The 14,458-nt window shown below is 45.1% G+C and overlaps 1 protein-coding gene across 1 annotated transcript in view; it reads right to left on the bottom strand.

Annotated features, from left to right (window-relative positions):
• LOXHD1 (lipoxygenase homology domains 1) overlaps positions 1-14,458 on the bottom strand; it is a 186,254-nt gene that overhangs the window by 155,739 nt on the left and 16,057 nt on the right. The window contains exon 4 of the mRNA XM_037738984.1: positions 13,215-13,399. Coding sequence (XP_037594912.1) covers positions 13,215-13,399 — 185 coding nt within the window. The remainder of the gene's footprint in view (positions 1-13,214; positions 13,400-14,458) is intronic.

Here is a 14,458-nt window from a genome sequence, read left to right as displayed (position 1 = left end):
ACATATGCATATATAACATATTACATTACATATACATATATATGTACATATATTACATGTACATATATATGTACATATTTTTGTGTATATATATGTAATAACAGAAGATTCAAGGCTATAATGTAGTATTAAGTGAAACTACATAGTTATAAAATTGAGTATAATGCAATGCCATTTTAATATATAGGGTTTAATATGTTCGTGGACAAAAATTTAAAGAACAGGAAGGAAATTCACCAAAATGTTAACAAGGCAATTGTACTCAGTACTTAAGTTCAAGCCTCCAGGTTTGCTCCTAGCTCCGTCCTTATAGACAAATGACTTCACCTCTCCGTTCCTGGGTTTCCTTCAACTGTAAGGAGGGGAAAACAAAGCACCTCCCTCGCAGGATTGTGAAAATTAAATGGATATTTAGATAGATACGTGGACGAATAGATTAGATTACATAAAGATTAAAAGTTTGTTGTGAATGATGCAGGCCATTGAGTAAGTGCCAGCTAAAAATCAGCTGTTATCATCTTTGAGTGATTAGATTATGGAAGATTTTATTATTCTTCTGTTGCTTATTTGTACTTTTGAATTTTTACAATGGCCATATATGTTCTGTGACTAAAAACTGAAGACAAGTCACCTAACGTCAGTACTTGAGTAGGTCACGTCCTGTGTATTTGAGAAGAAACTGTCAGAAGTTCCTGCCAATGTATTATACCTTCAAGCTGGCTTTGGCACACAAGCCCCTCGAGCCAGTCTGAGGCTCAAGGCTGGAGGAAGGATTCAGAACTGGATGGACAATGACAGAAAATAGACACGAGGGCCACAGCGGAGACCCAGCCCCAGGCAGGTGGGAGCCCTTTCTCTGGCTCTCGCTGGACTCACACTGGCCAACACCTGTGGCTCAGGGGAGGGTTTCAGCAGGAAGCCATTGGCACTGGAATAGACACTGATAGCTGGATCAGGGCCAAGACAGTGTCTGTATCATCAGTTCAGATTTCGATATGTACAAATGCAGCATGGAGAAAATGCTACTTCCACAAACAGAAAAAAAAAAGATTAAACAACCTATTTAAAGATCAAAATAACCAAGTTTGAAGCAAATACACAATTGCATGCATTCATCAAATGTTCTGGCTGCTGGGTTGAAGGGGAACGTGGCTGGTGGTGGTTCTGGGAGGATGGAGGCCACCATGAAACTATGAAGTGGAGGATCCATCCCAGCTGTGTGAGTGACACTGGACCATCAGAGCCCATTTTCTCCAAAGGCACTCATTTCATTTAAAATCCTAGAAAACTCCTTCCACCTATGAAGTCTCAGTTTAAGCATCACCTCTTCTATGAAGCCCTCCTGATTTTTTCTTCCTCTATGTTCCCATTAGCCTGGGCCATATCCCACTTAGAATATTCTATCCCTTTGCACTGTAATTATTTGTTGGCCTGACTCTCTCCCCTCTAGACATATTCTCCCCTCTAGACTCTAAGCTCCTAGAAATAAGGGCCAGTACGCGTGCACCCTGAGTGTAGGCTCTAGTGCATAGAAGACTCCCCCAAAAATGCCCACTGAGTCACTGAATCAATGTGCTTAAGGGGAGGAATGACGAAGGAGCATGAGCTGGCAGCAAAAGCCCAAGACTGCAGCTCTGCCCACAGTTAGGCTGTGTGGCCAAAAGCAAGTGGCTTAATTTCCCTGGGCTTCTGTTTTCTCCTCTCTGAAATGGAGGAAGAGTAGATAAAGTCCCTTTTGGTCCTTAAATTATCTTATGTGCCGCACTGGGGCCTCACTCAGAGTGGTTCTCTTCTTCCCACTCTTTCCGGAGATGAGTTTCTGCGATGCTAGGTGTGAGCAGATGGGGTGGGCGAGGAGCTGCTGTGAGCTTCAGTGGAGAAGAGTGCTGCAGGCTGGCCTGGCCCTCCCTACCCCGGAGCCCTTGCCCCTGCCTGGGAACTCCTCCGTGGGGTTCAAAGGAATAATGACTCCAAAGCAGCACCCACAGCAAATAGGCTCAGAGAGCCCTGGAGAACATGTAATGCTCGGTGAAGGAAAGTGACAAAGGGTTGGAAAGAGAGGCTCTCCCTTCTGGCTTTAACTACAGCCAAGGTCATAAGCCTATTCCAGTTGTCTGTTTGAACCTGCCTGATTCCAGAAGCGAACCTGGCACTGAGTGGCTCCAGAGTCCTTTCTGAGAGGCTAGAATCTTAAGTCTGGGAATCTCAGAATCAGAAAAAGCCTAGATGTGGGGGAAGAAGAAAGGGAAACATCAGGAACTTAACCACAGGGACAAGCATCACGACATTGTGTCATTTACTGGGCAGTGACTCTGCGCCTCTGCACTAAGTCTTATATGCTCATTTCCCCAGTTAACCTTATCAGGTAGAAATTAATGTTATCCCCCTTTTACAGATGAGGAAATAGAGGCACAGAGCTTAAGGCAGCTGCTCATGCTAGCATAAGTGGCGGAATGGCGGAGCTAGCTTTTGACCACAGAGAAGGGGGGTCCAGAGACCAAGTCCATCATGGGGGACTATCCTGAAGATGGGAAACACAGAGGGAATGAAATAGGGGAGAAAGGTCCACAGCAGAAAGGAGGCCCCCAAAGGCCAATCTCCTCTTGCCCCCATGGAGGAGGGCTGGCCCTGGAGCCCTCCAACTCCCTTTGGCTATGAAGGTAGATACTCGAGTAGTCCTGACAAGACCCCAAGAGATCCCCTAGTTCAGGCGCTCTGCAGAGGGAGAAACTGAGTATGGGAGGGGAACTCACATCTATCCCAGGTCTCATTGCTACTGGGTGGCAAAAGCAGAACCAGAACTCAGGATGTAAAGTCCCCTGTGCTTTCTGACCCAGAGAGTTATTTTAAGATTAATGATTTAATTACTCTGTGGTATTACCCTACAGAATCTGAGAATAAGTCAGGGCTTCCGGCTTCTTGGCAGAGCCTTCATGATGGGTGTTTTTTGCTCCAATCACACAGGGTGCTTTCATTTTGTATTTGATTTTAGCACCACAAAGTCCTCTGGCAGGTCCGTAATCCTCTGCAGGGCAGTATAATTTGCACATGCCCCTAATAGGTTAATCGCAGTCCCTTTCTTATCCCGTTCTCCCCTCAGATGCACCCTGGGCACTGTACCCAACGTGGTCATGTCAAGACCAGGTGCACATCTGGAGCTGTGTGATAATCATTGTGTGGCACTGCATGGGCTGTAATAAAACTATAACCCAGTTACCTGACGAATCAGCCGGGAGTGGAAACAGTGATTATGCTGAGAACCAACAATTCCATTTCCACCCGTCCCCAACCGCTGTGCAGCTTTCAGCCCTCAACAACAGCTTTCTCACTGGGCATAGCAAAAAAAAAAAAAAAAAAAAAAAAAGGCAATTCATCTGCTCCAGACTGGGAGTCCAGATGTAAATGTCATTCGCCCCTCCCACCACCTGCATGCTCCTGGCCCACATGCCCAAGTTGTTGCTGCTTCTTGTGGGCTCTCTTTTCCGTAATCATCACCCTCTCCTCTCTTTGAAGTACACCACAAAACTGGCTGTAACTGTATTTGTTATTAATCTACCCAAGAAGATTACATGCCCCCTAGAAGGTGGCTTGTTCCTCCCAAAGCCTAGAGAACAAGTCCCAGTCAGGAGCAGGTGTGGGATCAGAACCCACCTCCAGACTGAGCCCTCTGAATGCAAGGGGCCTCTCTGCTACTGCCAAGGCCTGAGTCGGAAACATTTCTGAGCTGTTGTGCTGGGTTCTGACAGCAGCCTCCAGGCCAGCTGCAATGCAGCTCTTGAATGCAGAGGGCTGTCTCACAGCCAGGCTGTTGGAGCTTTCTCCAAGCAGTGTGATGTGGGCTCAGTATTAACCTAAGCCACGTGATCATCTCAGTGCTTTTCAAAGTGGGAGGGTCTGTGGGTTGGCACTGGGCTGTGGGCAATTACTTGGCCAGAAGGCAGGAAATGACATCACATTGGCAATGAGAAGGCCAGGCAGGATCTGCCTTAAACAGGTCTTGCTCATGCTTCCGTACCAGGTGACAGTCCCCTAGCCCAAGCTCCTTCAAGACCCAATGTGAGGTCATCCCAAATCTACCCAGAGAGCACATGCCATCTTATCAGCCCTCGTCTAACTCAGATGTCTCCCCCAACCTCATCCTTCAATACTGCCCCATAGGGAAGGCAGGGGTATGCCGTGAGCTTCTCTGGAGTCAAAGAGAACTGAGTAGCCCTGCATTCTCAGCCTGTGTAACTCTGCAGTGTGCTGATGAATGGCACCTGAGCACTATACCCTGTGAATGTCTCACCAAAAGGGACAACATCAGAGTGGGTGTGTGGGGGTGTGTGAAATCAGTGGGTGGGAGATGCCTGGAGGCAGTCAAGAGAGAAGGTGCAGAGTCCCAGAGAAAGCCAGAGCCACAGGGACCTCAGGGACCATCTTGTACGACCTGGTACGATGAGGAGACAGAGGTCCAGAGAGAATGGGCAACTTGCCCAGAGTCACATAATTACCAAAGTGTGAGGCTAGGACTCAGGTCTCTGCCCCTTTGGAGAGCTCTTTCCACCCATCTCTGTGGCTTGTGTTCATAAACAAGTGTGTCTATACATGGCCTCCTATTACCACCAGATGCACACAACCTGTTCCTTACCAATGTTCATAAAAGCCCCTCTGTCCCAGTGGCCAAGGTAGCAGCTGTGAGTAAAAGCCATCACCAGGCAGGAGACTGCGGTGTTACCCTCAGAGCAACCTGAGCTTCACAAAGAAACCAGAGAGATACATATTAGGTAGTTAGAGCCCTGAAATATGGTATTTCTTGGCCACGTATCCATCTCAAAACACCTGAGATGTGTTACAACACACCCCCACCCCACCATCAGCCGTGGTGTCTCATCTTGGTGGTGAAGCTGCCAGAGCACTGACACAAAGGGAGTAGGTTGAGAAGGCCCTTCTCCCTGCCTGTGAGATTCCTTACACATCCTGATTGCAGCATTGCTGCACAGCAGTGTGTGGGACAGACTTTCCTCGCAGAGTTTAGAGAGGGAGGGACACCTGAGGCAGAGGAAGCAGGTAATGGTATCCAGAGAGGCTGAGACTTTATATCCATGGGGTGACATGGAGAAAAAGAGGAAGACGAGAGAGGAGGCGAGGGGCCAGGGGCTGGCCTTGACATTTCCTCTGACCCTGGCACATATTTTAACAGAAGAGCCATGGTTTCCTATCTCACCAACTTAAGAACTCTGGGAACAAGGAGAATCCACTTAATTAGCAAACAGGGCAGGCCCTGGGCCTCTGGAAAGAACCGGCCCATTAGGTCCTTGCAGGGGTTGATGGGATTGGGCCTGAATCCCAGAAATGGCTGTCGGTGGTCTGGTTTCCACTTCACAGTCTCTGAACAGATTGGCACAGGGTGTCTGATATTGCCCTTAGGCCTCACTTCCAGCGGGTCCCCTGAAACCTCCTCAGGGTTGATGAATGCTGGAGAGAACAGCTTTCAGAGCCACTGTCTGCCAGACACAGGAGCCAACACAATCTGAGCAACCGTTGAGAAATGGGAGCTGCAGCCTTAGACCAAGAAAGAGAAGAGGTGGCGGGGAGGCACTCTGTGCTGACTTTTGCCCCATGTGCAACATGGGATAATAATGGCCCCTACTTCTCGGGGTTTTAAATAAGATACTACTTGTTAAATGTATGCACACAAAGTCGTATAGCTAGGAGGTGGCAGAGGTTGGATTTGAACCCAGGACTCCATGATTTTTGAGGCCTGGCACTGAGTCACGATGCTCTACAGTCTCCTTGCGGGAACTTTGTATGATGGGAATCTGTGTTCTCCACTGGACTGTGAGCACCTTGAGGGCAGGGACTACGTGCTTATCCACAGGCTCAGCATCTTAAAGCAGCTCAAGAGGACATTGCCAACGGCAGTTGCTAAGGATGACGCTGTACCTGCAGGCAGGGAAGACAGTGCTTAGCTTCCAGCCAGCAGCTGCCATCACTGTAGAGACGTTCTTGCAGCTACTCTGCCCCCTGGGTTCTGACTTATCAAGAGAGTGAGCCATTCCCCGCAGGATGGAAGAAATCCACCAGGAAGAGTCACACACCTCCATGGCAATAGAAGGGATGCCAACAAGCAGATGGCATGAGGGAAAATTCACTACACTTCTGGAGCAATTTGATAGCCAAGACTCTGTTCCCAGGGATAATAAATGCGGATATGCTGGAAAAGCAGCTTCCAGCCTTCCACAGGCCCCAGAAGGTGCCAGGACCCCTGACGCCCACTCCTAGACTGAGACAAGCCTAGAGATGGCTGCTAACTCGCTGTGCCAGCTCTGTGTATGTCTGAAATGCTTATTCATGTGTGATGTCTGCCTGAACCATTCAATTGACAGATTGAGGGCAGCCAGCCAAGACTGGGACACCCACTCCTACTGATTCACATGGGAATGAGTCAGGAGAACCCAGGAGGTTTCTCCAGGAGCCTTGAAGTCTTGGGCAAGAACTGAGGACTGGGGATGAAGACATTTTTCCCTTTTCTTCCAGATGAACAGAAGCTTTGTGACTGAAAGTCAATATGGTCTCTGGTCACTGTTAAAGTCACTTAATGAACATTTTGAATGCATTAAAAGAAGTGGCATATCAAGAGATCCTGAATAGCCAAAATAATCTTGAAAAAGAACAAAAGTTTGAGGTCTCACACTTCCTGATTTTAAAACTCACTGCAAAGCAACAGTAATCAAACCAGTGTGGTAGTGGCATAAAGACAGGCATATAGACCAGTGGAATAGAACAGAGAGCCCAGAAATAAACTATCAAATATATGGTCAAATAATTTTCAACAAGGGTGCCAAGACTATTCAACAAGGAAAGGACAGTCTTTTCAACAAATAGTGCTGGGAAAACTGAATATCCACATGCAAAATAATGAAGTTGGACATTGATTTATACCATCTGCAAAATTTAACTCAAAATGGGACAAAGACCTAAATGTAACAATTAAAACTATAACACTCTCAGAAGGAAACACGGGGGAAAAACTATCATGACATTGACTTTGGCAATTTTTTAGATTATAGCACCAAAAGCATAGGCAACAAAAGAAAAAATAGATAAATTGACTTCATAAAAATTAAAACTTTTGGTCACCAATGGACATGACTAACAAAGTAAAAGAACAACTCATGGAATGGGAGAAAAATATTTGTAAATTATGTATCTGAAAGGGGGTTAATGCCCAGAATATATAACGGAGGCCTACGATTCAACAATAAAAAGACAAACAACTTAATTTAAAAATGGATGAAGGATCTGAATGGATATTCTCCAAAGAAGATATGCAAATAACCAATAAGCACATGAAGAGATGCTCAACATCGCTAATCATTAGGGATATCATTTCACACCCATTAGCATGGCTATTGTTAAAAAAAAAAAAATATAACAAATGGTTGCAAGGATGTGGAAATATTAGATGTCAGTCTATTGGTCAGAATGCAAAATGGGCAGCCAGCATGGAAAAAAAAAAAAAAGAACAGAAAATATCGAGGATTCCTCAGGATCTGGAGAAATTAGAACTCTTATGCATTGTTGGTAGTAATGTAAAATGGTACAACCACTGTAGAAAACAGTATGGTAGTTACTCAAAATTACACATATGACCCAGCAAGTTCGTGTGTATATACCTAAAATAATCGAAAACAGGGACTCGAACAAATATTTGCACACCCATGTTCACAGCAGCATTAATTACAATAGCTAAAAGGTAGAAACAGTTCAATGTCTACCAACAGAATGGATCAATAAGTTGTGGTATACCCATACAATGGGACGCTATTCAGCCTTAAAACGTTAGGAAATTCTGATAAATGCTATACCATGGATGAAATCTGAAGACATTATGCTAAGCAAAATGAGCTAGATGCAAAAAAAAAAAAAAAAAAATTGTGTGATTCCACTTGTGCAAGTTGGGCATCCCTAACACAGAAATCCAAAATCTGAAATGCTCCAAAATCTAAAACTTTTTGAGCACTGACACAATGCCATGAGTGAAAAATTACACCTGACCTCATGTGACGGGTCACAGATGAAATGCTGTAAAACTTTGTTTCAAGCACAAAATTTTCAGAAATATTGTATAAAATTACCTTTGGGCTACATGTATAAGGCATATTTGAAACAAATGAATTTCATGGATAGACTTGGCCTCCATCCCCGAAATACCTCATAGGTATATGCAAGTATTCAAAAATCTGAAAAAAAAAAAGAAATCCCAAATCCAAAACACTCTGGGCCCAAGCATTTTGAACTAGAGAGACTCAGTCTGTATGAGATTCCTAGATTAGCCAAATTTACAGAAACAGGAAGTAGAATAGAGTTTACCAGGGTCTTGGGGTGGGGGACAATGGAAAGTTAGTGTTTAATGGGCACAGAGTTTCAGGGTGGCAAGATGAGAAAGTTTTACAGATGGATGGTGGTGACAGTTGCACAACAATGTGAATGTACTTAATGCCACTGAACTGTCCATTTTAAAATGATGAGGGTGGCAAGTGTTGTGTTATGCACATTTTACAATAATTTTTTTAAAAAGAAGCAGGATAATGGAGTTGGGAGGCCCCTCCCTCTGTGCTGATGGTCCCCCATCTGGAACACAGGATCCTAGCCTCTTAGGTGCATTCTTGGGAAGGGTTCTCAAAAAGAGAAGGCAAGGATCCCGGGGCTGTATTCCTGAGAGGACAAAACCCTGTTTTCTGGCAGCTGAAGGGCTGACACCTAGAGAGACACCATGTTGTGTTGGAAACACTGGAACAGACAAGCAGAAGCCTCAGGGAGACCAGGAGGGTTAATTCCAGGAAGGCTGGACTCAAACCAACGCTGGAGAAGCAACTGATGGAGAAGAAAGGGATTCTTGTGACAGTGGGAGGTTGGCCCAACTAACCCCCACAATCCCCACAATCACAGGCTCTGACCTTTTAGGTGCCAGGCTAATTGCCCTTGGCCATGCCCTACTCAAGAGGCAGTCAGAAAGCAACTGAACTAAGAATTAGGAGACCCATAGTCTACTCCTAGCTCCATCAGCAATTGGCCATTTGACCTTGGATGCATCCCCACCTCCCTGGGCGTCTGTGCACTCATCTCTGTAATCAACACCCTGCCTCCCCTTCCTCTCAGATCAGGGCTGGTATTGTTTACCAGGGTGCAGTCTGCATACCACTGGTGGGACATTAGATGCTAGCAATGGTATATGAGGTTTATCTAATGTCATTAATTTGTGTTAATATGTACTAGTGTATGCCTGACATTTAAAGCAAATGATAACAGTTTTTTCATGATAGTAATATCAACTTTCTTGTTAAAATAAATTTATAAGTTAATGTAAGTTGTAAAAAGTGACTTAAAGAAGAAGTAGTAGTAATTAATAATACAAGCGGTACTTGAATCAGGCAAAACTCGAAGATGGAATGTGAGTTACTGGAGTTTGAGAACTCCCCAGATGGACTGAAGGAGCACAACCAACCTGCCTCTTCAGACCCCAGCAACACATTCCCGAGTCCTGGAGATCAGACACAGAAAACCAAAAGCTATAGCCATTTAGTTGATCCTGTTTGGTTTCTTTAAGATGCCAGATGTAGTGATTTTCACTGACAAATTGAGAAAAACTAATAAATTGAACTTGGTTCTATCCACGAAACATCTTCTATCCACAAAACTGTGAGGCTGGTCAGCTTCTGCCTCCTTCCTTTGAAACCTCCTGTTTTTCCTCATCTCTACCTTCTACCCAAGGGACTCCATTAAGGAAGAGGACAGTCCTAAAGATGCCATTCCCTTTAAGGGGTTTGAGGTTGGGTACTTCCCCAGGAAGTACATTTAATGAGGAGCCCAGAGAGGAAACAGTCATCTCCTGCGAATGTCAGGCACCGTGCTGTGCAGCAGACCTGGTGCCCCACAGCTCACCTTCTGTGCCTACAAGTAGGGCAGGCTCCCTTATGCCTGTGTACTGAAGAATGAGATGCAAGATTCCCATTACAGGAACACCTGGAAACCTGAGCAAGGTCCAGTTTCCTCCACTCAACAATGATCCACCGATCACCTCAGTCAAAGGGTCAGTTGGTCAGCCTAGAACACTTCCCTTCTCTGAAGAGCAGGAATGAGAGAAGGTTCCAGTGATTACCATCCAGAACACTGAAAACTGGCCCTTGAGGGTGGGGAGAGAGGACCAGGCTCCCTAACAGTCTGTCCTGCCTTGGGGGCTGGTGGTATAAATACACTGAGCATGGTCCCCCTTTCTTCTCTCCACTTGTTACTGCCACATAGCATTGGGCAATAACAAGAGGACAAAGGGGGGGCATGTTCAGTGTATTTATACCACCAGCATTGAAATATTTTACCTACCAAACTTCATGGATGAAAAAAATAGACCCCATTTTTATCATCACATTAGCATTCAAATACCAAGTTGACATAATTTCGGGTGAAAAGCAAAGAAATTTAACTTTTTCTTTACCAATGCAGTCATTAGAATAGGTGAAGATCCCCTTTTTCATTCCATTCTCTGATATCTAGCCTGGAAATACTAAAAACCTAATTCCCTCCAGCCCATGAAGGAGCTGGGGGCTCAGGAAGCCTCACTCAGAGACTAGGTCAGGAGGTATCTATCCTGAGGTTTCTTATGGAACCCTGAAGAACCACTGAGTTACATGAATTGTTTCTCATGGTGACTTTTCAGAAGCTCTTCTCCTGGCAAGTGGAACCCTGGATTTTTGAGTGACCAATGCAGGTCAGATGAGCTGAAAAGTGGCAAGCTTGACAGTATGCTAAAGATTGATCCTAGTAGAGATTGGATAAAGAATTAAAGATGCTTAATGGAGAGAATCTATGAAATTCACCCCAATTGAAAAAACAGGTAAAGGACCCAAGCAAAAAAAATTCTCTCTCTCTCTTCATTTTCTTTCTTTCCTTTCTCTCTCTCTCTCTCATACCCACACACACACAAATTGCCAATAAATATACAAAAAATGTTTAATCTCATCAGTAAGCAAAGAAAGAATATCAAAAATCCCCTTTAATTATCCAACTGGAAAATCAAACAACACTACAAAATACTGACAAGGATGAGGGATATGGGCACCCTTACACAGCTGGTAATAATGTGCACAGATACACCCAATCTAGAGCAATTTGGAAATGCCCCTCAAAAGCTTTAACCACATACATTCTACTTGACTTAGAAATTCCACTTAGGAATTTATCTTAAGGAAAGAATCATGAACCTGTGCAAAGATTTAGGTGCAGTATTTATAATAGTATTGATATAATAGCAAAAATTTTTTGGAGGGGGAACATAATACAAATGTCTGATGATACAGCATCCAGTGAATACATGATGGTATCTCCATGCTCCAGGGCACCACGGAGCCATTCCAAGGAGGGGTGCTGAGCGATATTTAATGGCACGGAAGTAAGCATGCTGTGAGACAGGGGTGCTGCACCAGCCCATTTGTTTAAACTATATAGTATATGCATAGAAAAGTCACGCCTGTAATCCCAGCACTTTGGGAGGCCGAGGCGGGTGGATCACGAAGTCAAGAGATCGAGACCATCCTGGTCAACATGGTGAAACCCCGTCTCTACTAAAAAAATACAAAAAAATCAGCTGGGCCTGGTGGCGCGTGCCTGTAATCCCAGCTACTCAGGAGGCTGAGGCAGGAGAATTGCCTGAACCCAGGAGGCGGAGTTTGCGGCGAGCCGAGAACGCGCCATTGCACTCCAGCCTGGGTAACAAGAGCAAAACTCCGACTTAAAAAAAAAAAAAAAAGAAAAGGCTAGAAATAAAGACACACAAATGTCACCAGTGTAGTTTTTTCAAGCCATGGAATTACAGGTATTCTTTATGTTTGCGTATCTCTATTTTCTAAATTTTCTACAATGATCAAATTTGGTTTCTATATTCAGAGAAAAGATCAATAACATGTTTTTAAAAGAATCAATGGCCAGGCACAGTGGCTCATGCCTGTAATCCCAGCACTTCGGGAGGCCGAGATGGATCACCTGAGGTCAGGAGTTCCAGACCAGCCTGACCAACATGGTGAAACCCTATCTCTACTGAAAATACAAAAAATTCACCTGGCAAGGTGGCAGGTGCCTATAATCCCAGCTACTCAGAAGGCTGAGGCAGGAGAATCGCTTGAACCCAAGAGGCAGAGGTGGCAGTGAGCTAAGATTGTGCCACCATACTTCAGCCTGGGCAACAAGAGTGAAACTCTGTCTCTAATAAATGAAAATTAAAAATAAAAAGAGTCAATGAAGTTGCAAGTTACGATGATAGGAATCACAAAGGAACAACTCAAGCATCAAGTTTAGCTGGGAGGTAGAAAATCAGAGATAGAGAAATTGAGGGCTAAAGCCCATCAAGACAGTAGATAGAGGGTGGAACTTGGAGTCCATGCTGGAAGCAGATTCCAACAAGTGTTAGCCTTCTGTTGTTCAGCTGAGTGATGTGGGAAAGCCGCTTCTCATCTCCTGGCTCCAAAGTCCCTTCCCCTCCCATGGTCCATGACTCTGTGAGTGCAGGGTATTCAAGCAATGGTCCCTGCAATGTAATGCTCCCCTTGGTGGAAAAGTAAATATGTTCCGTGAGGGGGTGAAATGAGGCCAGAACTTTGGGGGACAAAGGTATCTATCTGCCTCCCATTATTCCTGTAAAATTAAAACGATTGAATTTAAGGCCTTTGCCCAGAGATGTCACTTGAAATAAGTTGTTTCACTCCTCACAAAATCAGGAGGCATCAGAGGGCAGCATGATGAGCTCTGGCAGCTGCAAGCCCTGATTCCCAGCCACCATGCCCTGGCTGTAACTCACCTGCCTTGGGCATTGTAAGAAAAGAAAGAGGATAGGAAAATGGGGACCTCTGACTTGATCTCAGAGGGGACTTCCAATGGATACCCCATCAACAAGAATGATTGAGCACATAGACTTGCTCTGGGCTGTGCCTAACCTTCCATCATGCTTCCAAGTCCTCTTGTATTTCCCACTCCCTCGAACCCCTAGAGCATAAAAGGTTGCCCGTAGGAAGACCAGAAGGAAGATATGGGGCTTCCCCTGGGCCCTAGCCAACAGGAAGGCCCTGGAGGGCTGCCAAGATGAGGTAGGTGAGACTGTCCAGAGAAAGACAGAGACATGATTCTTTCCTAGGTGAGCCCAGCCCAGGCAGGGAGGGATGGCAGGCAGCCTAGGCACTGACCTCTGGGCATGTCCATGGGGTTGAAGCTGGCCAGCAGGTCACGGCACCACTGGCGGTCACCTTCCACCTTGCTCAGCCAGTTGTTGCAGTTGAAGTAGTAACGGAGATGAGGCCGCTTCATGTCAGTCACGATCACACGGTCCAGGTACCAGCTGGCATTCAAGCCGGTGTTGTCATGCTCAACCCTGAAGCAGAAACCAATGCCCACACCATCACTGGCAGAACTGAAACAGCACACCTTCCATACTGAAATAACCAGATGTTTACTCCAAAGAGAAGTCCGATTATTCTGTTATTGTTGTTACTTTATCTCTTGAACCTCAGTTTCCTGATCAATAAAGTGGGGATACCTTGCAAGGTGGATGTGCACATTACTGAATGTTATATTGTTACATTACATGCACAGAAATATTAAATTTCGCCTTTCATAGAAAATCCAAGATCCTCAAGGCTTGCCGTGGGATCATTTCAATCTGCCCCTTTGAGGTCCTGGCTATTCAGTGCTATTTCCTTACCCTGGCCTTTGGGAGCAGTGAGCCTCTCAAACTCTGGCCCAAGCATGTATACACACAGCACTTCTTGATGTCCAGCTGAGTCAAGGTCAAACAGGGCAGTGAAGAGAAAAGATGATGACACGGGAATACCCAGGAAGCAGAAGCCAAACAAACCACCTGATTTACAGGGCACAGTTCATCCCCTGGGCTCAGCTGCCCCTCCCATTGTGTGAGATGATTAAGTGTGTCCCTGTCTTCATGACTCCAGACCTAGACAACAAGCAGATACTCCCCTAAGTCCTGCAATCCAGAGGAACCCCCTGCCATGGCCATCTAGACCATGGTGGTCCCGTAGACATAACATGAGTGACACATGCAAGCCACAGATGCAATTTTAAAATGTCCCTAATAGCCACATGTAAACAGATCCAAAGAAATGGGTAGAAGTAATTTTAATACTATGTTTCATTTAATTCCACTTAGCATCTCAACATATAATTATGTAAAAATTTATTAATGAGCTATTTTTCATTCTTTTTCTTGTACTAAGCCTTCAAAAATCTGCTGTATATTTTATACAGACAACACACCTCAGTTTGGATTCGCCACATTTCAAGTGTAATAGCCACATGTGGCCAGGGACTATTGCACTGGGCAGCATAGATTCAGACTCATCAAAATCTGTCTCCTAAATTCTTCTTGACTTCCAAGAGACCCCTCTATCTCCTTTCCAAAGTCCAGCTTCTTGAC

The sequence above is a fragment of the Cebus imitator genome, unplaced genomic scaffold (assembly GCF_001604975.1).
Source record: "Cebus imitator isolate Cc_AM_T3 unplaced genomic scaffold, Cebus_imitator-1.0 Scaffold60, whole genome shotgun sequence".
Taxonomy (NCBI): Eukaryota; Metazoa; Chordata; class Mammalia; order Primates; family Cebidae; genus Cebus; species Cebus imitator.
The sequence above is the reverse complement of the archived record's forward strand: the minus strand, read 5'-3'. Positions and strand labels throughout refer to the sequence as shown.